The sequence below is a fragment of the Elephantulus edwardii genome, unplaced genomic scaffold (assembly GCF_000299155.1).
Source record: "Elephantulus edwardii isolate Elephantulus edwardi_28Jun2011 unplaced genomic scaffold, EleEdw1.0 scaffold00019, whole genome shotgun sequence".
Classification (NCBI taxonomy): Eukaryota; Metazoa; Chordata; class Mammalia; order Macroscelidea; family Macroscelididae; genus Elephantulus; species Elephantulus edwardii.
In genome coordinates this window covers 15355254-15369173 of record NW_006399769.1, presented here as the reverse complement: position 1 = coordinate 15369173, position 13920 = coordinate 15355254, and the positions used below count along the sequence as shown (strand labels likewise).

At 37.0% G+C, this 13920-nt stretch overlaps 1 protein-coding gene across 2 annotated transcripts in view; it reads right to left on the bottom strand.

Moving 5' to 3' along the window:
- MAP4K3 (mitogen-activated protein kinase kinase kinase kinase 3) overlaps window positions 1–13920 on the bottom strand; it is a 257922-nt gene that overhangs the window by 88447 nt on the left and 155555 nt on the right. For both annotated transcript variants that reach the window (XM_006882333.1, XM_006882334.1), the window contains exons 5-8: window positions 10081–10136; window positions 9450–9497; window positions 6452–6494; window positions 2364–2436 (exon numbers count right to left, since the gene is read on the bottom strand). In XM_006882333.1, coding sequence (XP_006882395.1) covers window positions 2364–2436; window positions 6452–6494; window positions 9450–9497; window positions 10081–10136 — 220 coding nt within the window. The remainder of the gene's footprint in view (window positions 1–2363; window positions 2437–6451; window positions 6495–9449; window positions 9498–10080; window positions 10137–13920) is intronic.

Genomic DNA, 13920 nt, shown 5'->3' with positions numbered 1-13920 from the left:
CAGGGTTTAGGGCTGTTGTACATAGGGGCACTATGAGTCGCAGACAACTTGACGGCATATAACAACAACAACAATAGCTGAAATTAAGATTTCAAACAAAATGCTGAAAAAGAAAGTCAGGAACTCTTACAGAAAGTAGAACAAAGAGTAAACACATTCTGAGCTATGTCATTATAAAAGAACAAAACAAAGATTCTAGGGCAAGGGGGGTTTCTTCAAAAGAAAGGTAAACCATAATAATACAAGACTACTGTTGTCAGAGAAAAGATAACTAAAGAACAATACTTCAAAATTTTCAAGAAACTAATTTTCAGCTTACAATTGTCCAAAGCTACAGAGAGAACAAAAAATTTCCAGGGCAATATAAGTAAACCAGTATAAAATAAAAAGTTTTTTAAAAAATTTATAATCTAACCTAAAAAACAATAACACAACGTCCCCACTATTTGTTTGCTAAAAAGGTGTACCTACATTAAAAAAGAATATATGACATCCTAAGTACCAAATAAGTGGCACAGATTAGTATTATACAGGAGGGTCATGGCAGTGGGAATACATAAATGGAAGGCATAGTAGGATTTTCAGAATGTTATTAATTCAGACAAAGCCATGATGCAAAGAAGCTCTACAACCATCCACCACTGTGTTTACAGTACTTACTATTTGTATCGAGCACACAGGGAGTAGTTAAAAATATTTACTGTGTGAATAAGAAAAGGAATGACTTTATACAAGATAGACAACTAAGGGCAAGTACAGCTAAAATGAAGATTCATTCTCTCTCATATATATACATACATATATCTCTAGCAGAAATGAGAGTTGATGAGGAAGAACTGTATTTGATCCCACGAGGAACCAAGACAGGTCACAAAATTTTGACAAAGGAGTATTTTAATTAAAACTTGAAAGAAGATTAATTAGAATACTGACTGAAACTGGGAGTAGAAAGTCATGTAATAAAAACATCTGTGAAAATGGTAATGAGCAAACCACATTCCAGCTGAGCTGAGCTGAGCTGAGCTGAGCTGGAATGACCCCAAGATTGCAGAAAGCCCTATCCAACTTCAAAGGCTTTTCTACAGAATGAAAATGAACATGGTGAACAATTCTTTGGTCGTGTAATCCATCCATGTGTACAGGTCTAATTTACTTAACTCATTGATTAGATTCTTTGTTGTCCTTTTCACTCCTTACATTTCTGATTTTTGAGTGTAGTTTTTAAAAAAAAAAATAAATTTGCATTTTTATTATCTATTAATAAAAAATGAGGAACAAAAATTTAGTATAGTAAATAATAGCACAAATAACTATTACAAATTCTTTTTTTATTGATATTTTAACTAAAGTTTATAGAAAGCTTGGATTTCCATTCATTCATTGTTGCACAATTTCCTCCCTCCCCCACCCCCTAGGTCCACTTTGCCATGGACGTCTTTTTTTGTTGTTGATGTTTGTTGAGGTTGGTTTGTTGTTTTTTTTTTTTTTAATTTATTATTAATTTCAATGAAAATTTACAGAGATTTTGGATTTTCATTCATTCACTGTTGCACTTTTCTCCTCTCCCAACCCTCTTCCCTATACATTACCCTCTTGGAAAAGTACAAGAAAAATTCTTTCATTGTTTTACAAACCCTCCCCCAGGTCCACTCCAGTATGCAGCCTTTGCTCTGGACTCCTGTCACATATCCCTTTTAAACAGTTTTCTCCCTCATCTTTTCAATGCAATATACATTATTTAACCCATGTCTTTCAGTCTCCCCCCAAACCCGATGTCAGTCCTGTTTTACAACAGTGGTACCATGCAGTATATGTCCTTTTGTGACTGAAATACTTCACTCAGTATAATGTCCTCCAGGGTCACCCATTTTGAATAATACTGCAAGAGTTCCTTGCTTTTCAATGCAGCATAGTATTCCACTATGTGAATATACCACAACTTCTCTAATCCATTCGTTTGTTGATGGGCACTTAGGTTGTTTCCAACTCCTTGCTATTGTGAACAGAGCTGCAATAAATATGGGTGTGCATATATCTGCTTGGATGTCAGTTATGGTCTCTTTGGGATATATTTCCAGTAGTGGAAATGTTGGGTCAAATGGTATCTCTACTTGCAACTTTTTGAGAAAGCACCATATCGCTTTCTACAGTGCTTGTGCCGCCATGGACCTCTTACTTCTGGACTACTGTCATGCAAATAATATCTAATCATATATTACTTTTAGACAGTTCTTTCCCTCATCTTTTCAATGTAGTGTTTATTATTTATCCTCTTTTCTAAGTTTCTCTCATTCTAGTTTTTAAGAAATGCTTCACAAAGTAATGATATAGTAGAAATTAAATATAATTTACAATACAATTACCAGTATGGTGTGCCAATGAAAGACTTCCGCTTAGCAATTGTAGCAGTTATCTGTGCAGATACTCCAAAATCAGCTGTTTGGGAGAGAAGGGAGAAAATGAGAAATACTTAGAAAAGAAAACTAGGAAAATGTGCAATTATTTACCAACATAAAACTTTTTTTATTATTTTCATTACATCATTAACTATTAACCTAACAGAAATATGAGGTATTCTAAAACACCAATTAGAACTTTTTTCATTTTTAATAGATGTATCACAACATAGTTGGCGTGTATCACAGCCAAATTCCCACATATTCCTCACATCAATTAAATGATAATAAAGGTCAAGATCAAAAAACTTTTATAAGAAAGCTAGTTGAGAATCTAACCTGCTAATAAACTTGTTATGTGCCACGGAGTTGCTTGCGACTCATAGCGACCCTATGTTCAAGAGCTCTAAATGCTGTTCTATCCTGTGCCAACCTAGCCATCTCAAACACACTCATTCCCACTACTCCTGTCACAGAATCGATCCATCTCATCGAGGGTCTTCCTCTCCTTTGCCGTCCCTGCACTCTGCCAACCATGATGTCCCTCTCCAAGGACCAGTCCCTCCTTGCAACATGCCCAAAGTATGTCAGACGAAGCTTCAGAATCCTTGACTCCAAGGGAACATTCCGGCTTTACCTCCTCCAGGACAAACCTGTTTGTTCTCCTAGCAGTCCATGGTATATATGACACTCTTCTCCAGCACCACAGCTCAAAGGCATCAATTCTTTCCATCATCCCTATTCACTGTCCAACTCTCTGATGCATAGCATGTAACTGTGAAGACTAGAGCCCGGATCAGGTGCCCCCTTAGTCCCCAGCCTGACATCGTTGCTCTTCAGTACTCTAGAGACGTCCCTCACAGCTGATTTTCCCAATGCAGTTCATCTCCTGATTTCCTGGCTGCTGTTACCAAGAGTGCTGACTGTGGAGCAAAGTAAACAAACTGTTAACTATCAATCTCTTCACCATCCATACTGATGCTGCCAATTGGCCCAGTGGTGAGAATCTTTGTTTTCTTGATGTTGAGCTTCAATTCAGGTCAAGGACTGCAAGTGCTTCAGGTCCTCAGTTTCAGCAAGCAGGGTTTTGTCATCTGCATAATACAGGCTGTTGATGACTCTTCCACCAATCCTGATGCGAAATTCCACCTCATTCAATCCAGCGCCTCAGATGATCTGTTCTGCATACAGATTGCTAAACCTAGTGATTTTATACTTTCTAATTCCCAGAACCTAAAATTCAAAGAAGATCACTGAATGTGACCTTAAATAACAGTTTTAATGACCTGAAGAACTGAAAATTTCAAAATCAAATATTAGTTATGGACTAAAATAAAGAAACCAGCCTTTTTAAGATTAAGTAACACTGTATTTTGTTTTAAAAGATTCTATGAACAATTTATTAATTTTGCTGGTTCGGTTTGCTTCCCTTGGTTTACAAGATGCTTTTTTATACTGATTTCTTACTGAAGCCACATTCCTGGGTAATTTTCAAGGATATTACCTCCAATCAATTCTCATTACAAGTAGACTCTACATCTGCAAACTTAGCTACTCAATATAATGTCTCTGTAACCTCAAAAATCAATAATCATGGTCATCTCTTAGTTGTTTACAGATAGGTGCGGACTGGCAAGGATTGGGTTATCCCAGCACTTGTTTTCAGCTGAGATCCAGCAAAGCAACATTCTGCCTTCTTATTAGTCCAGCTCTCTTGCCTTAAGTGTTTTTTTCACGTTCTACTTAGCATCACATATTTTTATTTTTGTCCTTTGTGTTAGTGATTTTGTGCCTTAAGATGGCCTTCACAGTAGTCTAGTGTTCCTAGGAGAAAAAATGCCATAAACATGCCTTACAGAGAAGAATATATGTTTGCGAATACTTCATCCAGGCATGAGTTATAGTTCTGAATATAGTAATGAGTATGTATGTGTGTGTGTGTGTGTGTGTGTATATATATAAATAATGTTATGCTATATTATTTTATATATATGTGTGTGTGTATATATATATATATAAATATATATAATCTCCTCATGTGCGATTAAAGCCTCTGAAAACCCACTCCACCTCTATGCTACATAAAAACACCACCACAACAAATACATATTGATGAATTAAAGTCACTGAACAGAAACAAACCTAAAACAAGGTTAGGAGTTGACTGAAGGCCCTGGATGGTGGAAATGTTTGATGAATTTTGTGGCTGTGAAAGGTTGGAGGCTGAGTGCACTCAGACGTTTCAAAAACCTGAAGGGCCTGGTGATTCATCCCTTAACAATAATTACAATCCTCATGCAGCACAGTTCTCACACACAATGACTAACGTGCTAACTGGTTGGAAAAAATGGTAATTCCATCAAAAGTTCATAGAAACCTACCCTATTATTTCCATTAGTAGCAATCAACAAAACATATTGCGATGGGAAGGTCCGCTGTTAGGGACCTCTCTAAAGTACTCAAGAGCAACGGTGTCTCTCTGGAGACTAAGGTGCATCTGATACAGGCCATGGTCTTTGCAATCACTTGTTATGCATCAGAGAGTTGGACAATGACCAGGGAGGACAGAAGGAGAATTGATGCCTTTGAGCTGTGGTGCTGGAGAAGAGTATTGAAGGTCCCATGGACTGCCAAGAAAAGAGATTCATCCTAGAGAGGGAGGGTGCTACTCCTTGGAGGCAAGGATTCTGGGACTTCATCTGACATACTTTGGACATGTTGAAAGGAGAGACAGGTCCTTAGAGAGGGACCTCATGCTTGGGAGGGTGGAGGGACAGCGCAGGAGGGGAAGACCCTCTATCAGTGACTGGGGTAATGGGGACGGGTGTGTCAGAGGCAATGCAATTGCCACAGGATAGAGCAGGGTTTAGGGCTGTTGTACATAGGGTTGCTATGAGTCGCAAACGACTCAACGGCACATAACAACAACAGCAATCAACATTCACTAATTCAGAGTTCTCAGTAACTGTATGTATTTATACAGAGAAACTCCAATTTCACGATTATATTTAGATGACGGTATTCCTAATCTATTCCATAGTACAATATATTATTATACTAAGTACTAAATTTACTCAGAAGTTCACAACGTAGAACAAACTTGATCTATCCTATTAGTTATTATTCTAACTGCCCTTTCATTTTACATGTATTTTTACGTAACAGAATAACCCATCCATAACAGTAAAAATTGCAGGCCATCAATGATAAAGCTGCAAATAAGCAACCTACAGTGACCTAAGCTTCAATTCTTATATAGCCCATCAAACTATTGAAAAGTTTGGTTACCTGTAATAGGTAACTGAGTTGCTTTTCCGATAAAAATTCCTATCCACACATTAATTTCATAAGTTATATTACCCTCACAAACCCTATCATTATTGGCTTAAAAAACACAATCTTGAATTAACTTAAAGAACACTAACAATATGATCTAAACTATTTGGTTGTCAGCATTCTGCAATCTGTGGTTCAAACTACAAATTTGTGCCCATTTTTGTTATTTTTTTAAAGCCCCAAATAAAATAAAAACTCAAGTTCAGTGTCTTCTGATCAGGTATGTCTCACAACAACCCTTCTCTAGGTTTCTGAGGCCACATATCACAATGCTCAGAGATGAAGGCCTTTGGGTTAACAGCTAATTCTGCTTATATACTCTGAAAACTGACTTTCATCAACACTATAAATCACTGAGAGGCTAAACCTGCATTAACTGTTTAAAGACTGGGAATTTAAGCTTCTCAGAGCAGTATGCCACAGTTACAGTGTTAACCTAAACAAAAAATTAAAAATTTACATATTCTTTAAATCCTTCATCAAAGACAGTCATTTAAACAGCAATATAAGAAGACAGCCATCAAATTTAACTGTATCATTTGTGAAGGACAAGCTTCATCCCCATTTATGAGCTGAGGGAACAAATAGAATATGCATCTCGAAATTAGAACTGGTCCTAAAAACACACAGACGCTGTTCCAAGGACAAGGAAAGAAAACCACAAACTTACTATGTTTTGGAATAGATTTGTGCAAATGACAAAATTTCAATTTACTTACCCAATTTCACATGACCATTATCCGTTAGTAGAATGTTAGCTCCCTTCAAAGCAAAAAACAGTTCAGTTAAGTAGGAAAGAGACATTTTATCAGTATAGATAATGTATTAAATGTACATATTTATAATAATCCCAAGTGGCAGCTTTAGGCTAAAAATGTAAGTGTGCCCAGTATTAAGAAAATATTCATAGGGAGCCCTGGTGGCCTAGTGGTAAGAAGCTGCACTGAAATCCCAGAGGTATGTGGTTCGAATCCACCAGATGCTCTTCTGGAGAAGAAGGGGAAGTCACCTCCTGTACCAGACAGATGCGATTTGATGGTACACACACACACACAATTAAAAAACAAAAAAATATAAGAAACTTACCATTCTCTTCTTTATACTTTTGACTAGGAAATGGTTCTACCTTTTCAATGATATATAAACTTGCTACTTATCATATAAATGTTAACATGAAAGTGATATTTTGGTTTTAATCTAAATGTTATTTTTCCCCACTTATGAACACAGTCAGTAAAGCACTGCCTGATAATGGCATTATCCATTGCTTTCATTATGCTTTTGCTTTTTTATCTGTGACTTGCAATCTGATTGCTATTTACTGCTTATTGAGGAAAAAGAAACTCCTACTTCAGGAACTCATCATCAGTGGAGCACATAGCAGTGTGTGACAATGCCTGTTTCTCGCTGTACAGCACATGGGGCTATTAATTCTAATGTATCTGGTTAGGGCAATGCAATCAACAACCAGGTCAACAAAATGTCTCAATTTAAGCTTAGCGATGATGGTAATAACTACACCCTATTCACTAAATGCAAAGCTTACAAAGAAGTGGAAATATTGTCTCCTCAAAAGCACAATGTGTTTCCCCATTCCCTTTAAGCTGAAGTTTATAATTACATCATCTACAAACTGTGGCTTTTGATGTTGACACCTATTAATCCATCCACTTACCTATCATCTCCCAGGCTACCTGCCCACCCATCCCTTTATCCATCCATCCCTCCATCCTTCCTTCCCTCCCACTCTACCTCCCTCCCTCCCTGAGAATATTAGCATCCACATGCTATTTTAAGCTCTGTGGTAACAGTACTGGATAAAACGAAATTCCAGCTTTCAGGAAGTTTACATTAAAATTTAAAAAAAATCTTAGAAAAAGTGTGTGTGTAATGAAAAGGATTCAAAGTTACATAAAAATAAGTGCTCTGAAGACGAAGGCAGTTAAGGAAGGCCTCTCCAAGGCAGTGGTACCCGAGCTGACATCTAGATGCCATGTAGGTACATAGCGACATAGCAAATTTCCAGCAGAGGCAAGAACAAGGGCCAAGTTCTGGCATCTGACTGAGCTTGTCATGCTTCAAAACCATCAAGTTTAATGAGTATGCAGCATGGAAAGACATAAGCGGGCTGGATCACGTAGAGCCTTGCGCTGGTAAAAAAGTATAGACTTGATTTGGAGTATGCTGGGAAGCTAATGGTGTTGTATAAGCAGGAATGTGACACGATTCAAAAGATCATATTGGTCAATTGAATAAATGATAGCAGGATACAAGAAAGGGGGCTGGGAGATCAGAAGAGTAGTCAGAAGTTTGGTAGAGGTGAAATGGTGGCATGGACAGAGGTAGGAAGAGCACTGATATTAACAATCTACCCAGTTTAGGCCCAATCCCTTAAGTATCCTACATAATGATAACGAACAGAAATCACCTGACCAAGCCTATCTTCTATTTTTCTCATCCATTCCTTTCACTTGAGTTATATGGCACAGCCTGTAAACTCTCTAAGAAGCCTGGTGCAGTGGATTAAGCAGTAGTCTGCTAACAAAGTCAGTAGTTTGTACCAATCCACCATGGGAAGGAAGAAAATGTTTACGTAATTCCTTACAGCCTCAGAAGCCCTGTGGAGGAGCAGTCTTACTTTGCTGTATAGGGTTTCTAGGAGGCACAACCAACGCAATGGCAGTGCGTGTGGTATGCGAGGTTACATTCTCTAAAATGACCCCACAGTTTCTGACCTCTGGATCTCATGTCACACTGTTCCTTCAGTTTGGAATGCCTATCAACATCCATTTCTGACAAAAATCTATTCACCTTTGCAGATCTAATTCCATGTTACTTCTCACAGTTTCACTTCCCATGATTTCTTCTACCTTTAAACTATAAAGTTCTCTGTTTATATCTTTGAGCTGGTTTATGTAAAGTAGATCTTAGTAGATAATCTGCGAGTTCACAGAAATTGCACACAAATGTTGAAGACATGCACATTCCTGAAAAGATTGTGTGACTTTTACCAAAGACGCAAAGGAAAACATGATTAAAAGATAACTAGGAACATTTATGCTAGAGAAAATGTCCTAGAACAAAAAGGGAAGAAGAAGGAAGAGGAGAGATTAAAGTTAAAAAAGGACAGAAAAGAAAATTACATAAAAAGAGAAAAGATCTAAACTGGGAAGATGAAATCTTCAGAAATAATTTCAGGAGTCCTATCCTGGCACATAATTCCCCACCAGTACATCCAGTGTAACTGCTCTCTTTTGCCAGTTAATGAAGACCATTCTAAAAATTAGTGCTTTACTTATCCACACTGATGCTTTATTAGTAATTCCTTGAGCTTAATAAATTTTACTGTATTATTAAAGCATAACCCTTCCAAAAACTGTAACTTCGTAGAAGTCACAGGCTTAACTGATAGTTCACAAGTAAATAACTACATAGTATATGAGGAATTACGTAAACGTTTTCTTCCTTCAAACGGCGGATTGATGCATTATATATAATAAAATATTTTTCTGAAATATATTCATTTAAAAGGGAGACCTTTCCTTGAGTTGTATCTCAATAAAACTGCTGAAAATTTTACTCTCTTAATCAATACTATCACAGCAATACAACACATATAATAATACAAACTCATTACGTAGAACAGTCAAATAATCGTGCTCTATGATTTGATCAAAGTAGTTTAAAATGAATAGAGGTTAGAAATAAGATGCATACCTTTATATCTCTATGCATTTTCCCTTTACTGTGAAGGTAATATAATCCCTGGAATTTTAAGACAGAAAAATAATGGTGATTTCACGGGAGAGCACACTTTTGGATTATAAGTGGTTGACACAACATTACTTGCTTTTTGTTAGCATTTCAGAAGGTACAGTAACTGCTGATTTATTTTAATAAGACATTATAAAAAGGAATAGAATTAAGCAAATAAGGTAAAGCTCAATAAAGCACTAGTTTTCCTAAAACAAGTAATTTACATAATCTGCAAAATAATCTGAACATTTTAAAAAACTCTATGTCCAATTAGTATCAGAATGAGTTTCAATTATCATGATACAGTGTTTCTTTTGAAGAAGTGTTTCTTTTCCTTTGGTATCAAAAGAAATGTAAAAATATACAATAACAAATCTAGAGCTCTTAAATTTTAGAAGGCTGCAATATTAAACTTTGACCTTTAAATTTTATTTGCAAACTTATTTTGAGAGTATTACAGAAACAAGAAGTTATCAAAGTTCTTCAAACAGTTAAAAAGAAAGAATATTTACTAAAGACTTTAGTCACTGGCAATGTGCAATATTTGAACATTTAATACTGAATGTTACTTTTTAATTAACATTTTACTTACCTGTAGAGTTTCCCTGCTAACATAAGCAATTTGCAGTTCTGACAAAGGTCCAGTGACTATAACGGGGGAGGAAACAAAGTAGTCAATACATGACTTTTTTTAAAGTGACAAAAATTTGCAAGGTCCTTTTAGCAATGAATTAAATAGATTTGAACAGTTCTACTACAATGTAAGCTTGTAAGAGGGAAAGGCTTTTGTTTGATCTGTCTCATTGTTGTGCATTCCTTCTATCCCCTTGTTTACACCACCATCTAGATAAGATCACAGAAAACATTTGAAGGTGAATAATCAACAGAGCCATGGTAATTTATTATATTTTCCTTTCTGCACTGCACTGATCTGTATTACCTCTTCATCAACCAAAGAAAACACAGCAGTAGTTTAGCCAATCTTGATTAAAGCATTTTAACTGGTATGTAATGTGAGGAAAAAGTTAAAATTTTTCTTTTTCACTATTAAAACACTATAAAATAATGAAATAATGTTAGGTAGGAGAGACTATGCTAAAAATGGAAATAAATTCAAATGATGGAATCCTTCAACAGACAGTGAACTCATGGCTATTAAATAAACTGCTTACATACAATATCCAGAGTTATTGGGGCAGTCCATAACTGTGGAAGCCAGAAATTAATTTCATTTACATTCTCCTGAGTACAAGACTTTAAAGGACTGAAGATAAAACTAATAAATAACTGTTGTGGCTTCTAAGCTCACTTTTAGATAGAAAAGACTTTTTATTAGGATAGGTTTCATTTCAGATTTTGCTTCCATAATATAGCAAACAAGAAAACCTGAAAATTATACCAATAAAATGTCAGAAAGAGGATTTAAAATAACCTATAAATGCAGACCTAGGATCATGAATTGTGAGAGATTTTAAGATACCAAAATCAAGAAGAGAAATGACGAAATGGAAAGAATTATGCAAAAGGATATTCTAGCTGTAAAGAGGTTAATCAAGGTATATAGAGCTTTAGTTTTTATCTACTATGAGAGCACCAAAGACAGGTATTAAGTAAAGGCAGTTAAAACAATCTCATTAAACCATCATTAAAAGAACAGGTGTATCAAACAACAAATGCTGGCGAGGTTGTGGAGCGATTTGAACCATTAACTCACTGCTGGTGGGAGTGTAAAATGGTGCAAGAACTATGAAAGGCTGTATGGCACTTTCTCAAAAAGTTGGAAATAAAATACCATTTGACCCAGCAATTCCAATCCTAGGAATATATTCAAAAGAAACCAGACGACACCAAAACAGATATATGCACACCCATGTTTATTGCTGCATTATTCACAATAGCAAAGAGATGGAAGCAACCCAAGTGCTCATCAACAAACGCATGGATAGAAAAGTCATGGTATATTCACATAATGAAATACTACAGAGAACTGAAAAACAAGAACTCATAAAATATTACACAACATGAGTGATCCTGCAGGACATTATGCTGAGTGAAATATCTCAGTCACAGAAGGCCAAATATAGCATAACACCACTGTTATAAAATAGAACTGACATGGAGGTTGGGGAAAACGAAGAAGGGGATAAACAATAAACACTGCACTGGGAACAGATGAAGAAAAGAATTATTTACAAGGAATATATGATTAGGCATTATTTGTAGAAAAATGGTCCAGAATAAGAGATGAATTGTGGATAGCTTGCTACAGTGATAGGTAGGCTGCAGCTGAGATCATAGTCCAGGCAGGACTGAGTGCCCTCTGCAAACAGAGAATTCTGCTCAGGGCCCCCAGAGAAGAGACTGGATGTCCTAGGCAAACAGAAGGTTCCTCCCAGCCTCCCACCAGATGAGATACCATGTCTGAACTTTAGTCTTGGTTTAAAATGAAGCTTACCCATTGCTATGTTGGCAACACTTACATAAAAGGAAAATATAGCTTCAGGAGATAGGTGGGGTTTTTTTTATTATTGGCTTAAACGAAACAAAAATGATAGGAAGACTAAAAAAAGGTGCCTTTTCACAGCGCTGAGCTGTGAGAGGACCTCTGCCTTAGTCGTCCTCTTTTTCAGAATTCATTTCCTCATCTCCCTGGTTTTTTTCTGCATCTGGTTAACAACAGTGAACAGCAAAGTGGACTGGGGAGGGGTATGGAGAAGGGAGGAAACTGTGCAAAAATGAATGAATCTTTTTTTTAAAAAGTGAATTGAGATCCTGACTATCATGGCCTTTGTCTTCTTTAAGAATATGTCACTACTGGTACCCTTAGCAGCATTATGTCCTTCTCCAAGGAATATCCCCTCCCAGCAACATACCTGAAGTTGTAAGATAAAACCTTATCATCCTTGCCCCCAAAAAGCACTCCGGCTGCACCCTCTCGAAGACATATCTATTCTCTTCACCATCCATAGGATGTTCAGTGCTATTCTCCAATACCCCAGCTCACAGGTGTCAATTCTTTTTCTGTCACCCTTATTCACTGTCCAGCTCTCAGATGCACAGCTAGTAACTGGAAAGACTATGGACTGAATCAGATACACCTTAGTCCTCAAAGTGATATCATCACTCCTCAATAATTTGGAGATGTTTCTAACTGCAAATTTTCCCAGTGCCATGAGTTTTCTCATTTCCTGACTGCTGGTGCCTAACTGTTGATATCAAATTAACCATGACTCATAGAGACTCTATGAAAACAGATTAGAACCCAGCCCTATCGTGCCCCATCCTCCTGATTTCTGTCACCCTCAAGTGCATTGATACATTTGCTGTGTCAATCTATCTTTGGAGAGTTTTCTTCTCTTCTGCTGACCTTCTACCTTTACAAGCACGATGTCTCTCCTCTAAGGATTGTTTCCTTCTGAAAATATGACTAAAGTAAATGAGGCAAAGTTTCACCATACTTGTCTCTAAGGAGCATCCTTGCTGTACTTTAAGACAGGTTTTTGTTCTTTTGTCAGTCCACGGTATATTCAATACTCTTCTCCAACATCACAATTCAAAGGCCTCGGTTCTTCTTGTTATGTGCCATCAAGTTGGCTCATAGCAACCTTATGAACAACGGCTCTGAACCTGGCTATATCCTGAGCCAACCTCATCATCTGTGACATACTTGACCATACTCACTGTGTAACTCATCTCACTCAGGGTCTTCCTCTTTTGTACTGACCCTCCATCCTTCCAAGCGTGATGTTCTCTAAGGACTGGTCTCTTGTGGCAACATGCCCAAAGTATGTGAGATGGAGCTTCAAAATCCTTGCCTCTAAGGAACAATCTGGTTTCATCCTCTCCATAATAGACCTATTTGTTCTCTTGGCAGTACGGAATATGTTCAATACTCTTCTCCAGCATCACAACTCCAAGGCATTGGTTTTTCTTGTGTCATCCTTATTCACTGTTCAGCTCTCAGATACAGAGCAAGCAAATGAGATCATGGCCTGGATCAAGCACCCTTTAGTCTCCAGACTGATAGTGTTGCTCTTCAGCACTCTGGTGAAGTCCCTGAGAGTAGATTTTCCCAGTGCAGCTACTCTTCTGATTTCCTGTTTGGTAGTACCAAAAATGCTGACTGTAGATCTGAGCAAGATGAAATCGTTAACAACCTCAATCTTTGTTCCATCTATCATGATACTTCTATGTATCAGAAAGAATTGGCAGACATAGAAGAATTTCATGAAACAACATATGAGCAAGAGCCTATGGTGATGAAGGAAGAAGTTCAAGCTGCTTTAAAGGAAATAGCAAAAAATAAGGCCCCAGGAATAGATGGTATATCAATGACATATTTCAGCTAACAGATGCTGCCCTGGATGTGCTCACAAAGTTGTGCCAAGAAATCTGAAGAACAACCATTTGGTCAACTGACTGGAAGAGATCT